This window comes from Aplysia californica, unplaced genomic scaffold (genome assembly GCF_000002075.1).
Source record: "Aplysia californica isolate F4 #8 unplaced genomic scaffold, AplCal3.0 scaffold00947, whole genome shotgun sequence".
Taxonomy (NCBI): domain Eukaryota; kingdom Metazoa; phylum Mollusca; class Gastropoda; order Aplysiida; family Aplysiidae; genus Aplysia; species Aplysia californica.
This window is the reverse complement of record NW_004798217.1, coordinates 133,787-138,863: the sequence shown is the minus strand read 5'-3', so window position 1 is coordinate 138,863 and position 5,077 is coordinate 133,787. Positions and strand designations below refer to the sequence as shown.

Here is a 5,077-nt window from a genome sequence, read left to right as displayed (position 1 = left end):
TGTTTTTTTTTGTTTGTTTTTTTTTGTTTGTTTTTTTGGGGGGGGTGTAGGGATTGAGAGGTTCGGAGTTTTTGGTGTTGCTTTTTCGTTTGGGTGGTTGGTTTTTCGCTTTGTTTTATTTCGTTTTGTCTTTGACTGAAGGAACAGTTCCTGCACACACACAAAAATACAATCATAAAACAGCAGCAACAACAATAGCAGTATCCACAACAACAACAACAACAACAACAACAACAACAACAACAACAACAACAACAACAACAACAACAACAGTTTTTAAAAAAACAGCAACAACAGCAACAATACAGTTATCCCATTTTCTTTTAAACAGTATCATGTCTGTGGCCCCTTATTCCTCTTTACGATGATAGTCTTTTTTGTATAATACTATCCTGCAATGATTTAACAATCAGCAGATCTTGAGATTCGTGAATTAGACATGCTTTAAGATCAACTGTAACATAATCTAAAAGACAAAAAAACAACCTTGAGAGAACGAGAAAGAAAGCACACAAAAAGAACAAAAACAAACAAAACAAAAAAACACCAAACGAACAAAACAAAAGAACAAGAGAACAGAACTGTGTATTTTACCTTTGTGATTGTGTTCTTGGATACGAGAGTACCAGCGAGATGACAGGAAGGAACTATATCTACAATATGACGTCATTCGCCTCAGTGGTACTCGCTGCAGTACTGTATTCAAGGATCGTGACTGCGGTAAGAAATAATTCGATGAAAATTCGATGCAAAAGGGGAACCCCTTTTTTTTCTTTCTTTTCTTTTTTTTTTCTTTTTTTTTTCTTTTTTCTTTTTTTTTTTTTTTTGCTTTTCAAGTTTAAAAAGATGTGTAATCTAAGCAACGAGTGTCCAAACTGGATTAATTAACGACGTTGTATAGACACCAAGCCAACAGCCAATAACCCCTCTTATCTACCATAATGAACTAACTAGTTCTAGATCGTAAAAACGTAGCACATAAACCATCATACCTCATCCCCAAGCACTCATGCCCCCCCCCTCCCCTCCCCAACCCCTTCTAAAAGCAAAGGTGTGACCTCGCAACGAATTAACACATTTTGTTACATGATGTTGTAGAAACCCCAAACGAACAACAAATAACCCGTCTCACCTACCATGATGAGTTAATGACTTATTCCAGGGAAGCCCCGAATGTTTTCAAGTGTTCTAAAAGGGTCTACTGGTGTAATAATACTGTTAAATGCATAGGGCATGCTGTAGAGCGTGGATATGCTCTGTATATAAGCAAGTATTATTATTGTTATTATTATTATTATTATTATTATTATTATTATTATTGTTATTGTTATTAATATTATCATCATCATTATCTTCATCATTATTATCATCATTATCATCATTATCATCATTATCATTAATTATTATTTTTATTATTATTATTATTATTATTATTATTATTATTATTATCATTATAATGATGATGATCATCATCATCATTATCATTTATTATTATTATTATTATTATTATTATTATTATTATTACTATTATTATTATTATTATTATTATTATTATTATTATTATTATTATTATTATTATTATTATTATTATTATCATTGATTTTATTATTATAATGATCATCATCATCACCATCGTGTGTTCACATTACATAGTATTTCATTCAACTTGTTTCGTCCACAGAGCCAGGAAGTGATTCTGGACGCAGACTTCGGCCATTTGGAAAGAGACCACCAAGAGACGCACACATCCAACGTGCGCATCACCAAGGCGCCCAGCGTGCTGAAACAGCTGCGCAAGGTGACAGTGGAGTATTACTGTGAGGAAGATTCCGTCATCGTGCTGGACCTGAGCGTCATGCTGCAAGACGCGGACGCTTTCTCCGTGGCGTTCTCCAAGGCCTGGATATGTCAAGGCCAGCACGGGGAAGGTGGGTCGTTTCTTTACGGAATCTGTTTGTTTGTTTGTTCGATTGATTGTTTGTTTGATGTTTGTTTTATAACTATCGATGTATTTTATTTATTTTTATTTCTCTCATGTAGTTATTTATATATTATTATTTTTGTAGTTATTTATGCACTTCTTTGATAGATTTATAGTTAATGAAAACGAAAAAAATGTGTCCACCCGTTGGATTATTTTTTTAATTTTTTTGGGGGGGTCAACGCCTTTATGTCCATCTAAAAAAATTCTGCGTGGATTGTACTGAAAATCTTTGATCAAAAGCAAAAAAAATATTTTTTTAAAATATATATAATATATAGATTATATATATAATATATATATATAATTATAAATATATATATAAATATATATATATATATATATATATATTTGGAGTTTACAGGACACAACAGCTTAGGAAGTCTCGCTAGTTTTACCTCTGACGTAAAGAGACACCCACCCCCCCCCCCCCCCGTACTTTCACAACAAATAAATAGATCGATTTATATTCACGATACATGGGTACTTTCTTCATCAAAACCAGGTCAAATAGCCAGGCCTTAAGGTCATACCAAAACTCCATAATGTCCAAAATGTGACGAACGCCTGATAACACCGCATCGTGATATTTTATTTCAAATGCTTCGTTGTCTTATTCATTGTATTTATTTCATTGTCACTTCTATGCGTGTATTGTCTTCTAACGGATTGTTCATTTGGTATTAATGTATCCATTTATCTACTTTTGGTGTTGGGTCGTAGGTGGGGTTTTCCGTTTTTATAGCGTAAGTTTTAAGTAGTAGGTAGATAAGACTTGAAATAATGTTGTTCACATTATTCATCTACTTTTCATAATGGCGTCAGTTTCTGTTGTCGGTGGTCGAATAGTTATAATAGGCCCTCGCACTCTTAATCATAAGGTCGTTAGTTTATATATTATTATTTTTGTAATTATTTATGCACTTCTTCGGTAGATTTATAGTTAATGAAAACGAAAAAACGTGTCCACCCGTTGGATGATTTTCTTTTTTAGGGGGGGGGGGGGCTCAACCCCTTTATGTCCATCTAAAAAAATTCTGCTTCAGACAGCGAAATATCTGTTCAGTTTGTTAGTGTGTCAGAGCGTGTAATCCGCAGCTTTCACTGTTTCCTTCCCTCGAAGCCGAGAATGTTTCTGAATCTTAATCTTGTTCTTCTCCTGTAATATAACTGTAGTTGCAAAACGCATAGAACTTGCTATAGAGCGTGGACATTCGCTATATAAAAGCAATAATTGTTAATCTTACTCTTTTCAATACTGGAGTTTCGTTATAATGTGGTGCTGTTTTTCTTTACTAATGTTATTTATGATAAAATTATTATATCTTTGTTTGCTGCTTACTGCTCGTTTTACCGCTGCATCGGGTATTCCGTTATCTCAATTGGTATAATGCTGGGCTCTAGCAAGGATGACAAGGGTTCGAAGCCCAAATAAGACGCGACGTGAGTTTTCAGCCAAACTGTGAGAATTCATCCCATTGCATACAGTCAGCTGATTAAGTTCTTTTCATTCACTATTAAGATGTATGTAATATATACTGAACGCCATTAAAAATGCAACGTTTTCAAAAAGTTGTTTAAAAAAGCTAAATATGCTCTGATGGTCACGATTTTTGGAGACACAAGTAAGCAGTTGTTAATCCACACACCCATGCACGAGTTTTGCTATTATCATGAGTACTTTTCATCACAATACAGTAAACCATACTTTAGTAAAAAGTGTTCATTAGTTGCTACATTAAAAACGAATACAACATTATTTACCTGGAAGATGACCCGTAGCTCTTCCCAAACGAAAGTCCTAGCTTTTTAAAAATTAATTTTTAAAAACCTTCTTTCATTACAAGACTCCTCAACTTAACGAAGTTTTTCGCAACTTTCGCTTCCGCCTTGTTCAAGGCGGAAAATCTGCCTGAGAAGCAGCATCACGACTAAAATGTGGTGCTTGTATTGTTCACGACTTATACAAAGATTTTAGCACACTTGAAATGTTCATGGATGGGAAAAGAATAGGACAGCCTCGAGTGACCAGCCGTGTTCAAGAGAGGCAGAATTTACTGTCGCATCTGCGAAATCGTTTCGTTCCTCAAAAGTAACAGCTCGAGGCATGCATGGAGCGCGTGAAAATGTTTCCTTCATCAGTGTGAGGCGCGGAGTAGGTAGTTCGACAGGACTTAGACCAAGAACGCCTTCTTTAGGACTGCAAATAACGAAGCTGCGACAACAGCGCCGTCTTCTTGGTGTGAAACAGCGCAAAGAAAAAAGATCAGAATCTCTCAGTCATCCAACACGACACTCCTGCCCTTACACTGTCCGTTTAACAAACAACACAGTTTCTTGAAGATCATTACATGAGTGTCATGGACTGACCAGTGTACGTACCGGACATGTCTCCAACAATGCACGTAAGGGATTGACTGAACAGCAAAGTGTTTGCCGTTTTGCGAATCAGCAGCTATTGGGAGATTGCGCTGCCGCGAAAGTGGGACAGTATTTCTCCACAAAACTTTGAAAAGGTTATAAAATCCATTTGAAGAAGTGCTTTGGTTTGTATAAATGCTAATAAAGGCCATACAGTACTAAGGGTGAGAGATCTTTATTGAGTTTTGATTTGTGTTTATCTGCAGATTTGCCTTAAGTGGGTACTCTGAAAGAAGGAGGACAGTGTATCGAAATCAGTTTAAGTATGTGATCAAAATGGTTCGCATAACTTGTTGAAAATTTAATAAACTTAAAAAAACACTTCTTTTAAACTATAATATTCATTTGATACAAACGTGTCCAGACTCTGTGAACGAAGTGTTGCGTTTTTAATGGCGTTCAGTATATTTGCCTCGTCACTTCCACAAAGAAATCATAGTTAAACCTTCTATAAGTTTCTCTAGGTCTGCCCCTGTCTCGTTTTCCTTCTATTTTTTCCTGTTTGAGTAAAATGCCAAAGCCCTATAGGAAAACCAAATGTCCCAGAAACCACACTAAAATTACCGCTATCTGGTTCTCTGAGATATTTATTTATTCATTTTTTTAAATGTATTTATCTATTTCTTTCTTTCTTTCTTTCTTTCTTTCTTTCTTTCTTTCTTTCTTTCTTTCTTT

The 5,077-nt window shown here is 35.1% G+C and overlaps 1 protein-coding gene across 1 annotated transcript in view; it reads left to right on the top strand.

Annotated features, from left to right (window-relative positions):
- Window positions 1-633: 633 nt before the first annotated feature.
- LOC101858368 (protein sel-1 homolog 3) overlaps window positions 634-5,077 on the top strand; it is a gene marked incomplete in the record, with an annotated part of 68,034 nt that continues 63,590 nt past the window's right edge. Inside the window, 2 exon segments of the mRNA XM_013089415.2 lie at window positions 634-720; window positions 1,682-1,928. Coding sequence (XP_012944869.1) covers window positions 634-720; window positions 1,682-1,928 — 334 coding nt within the window.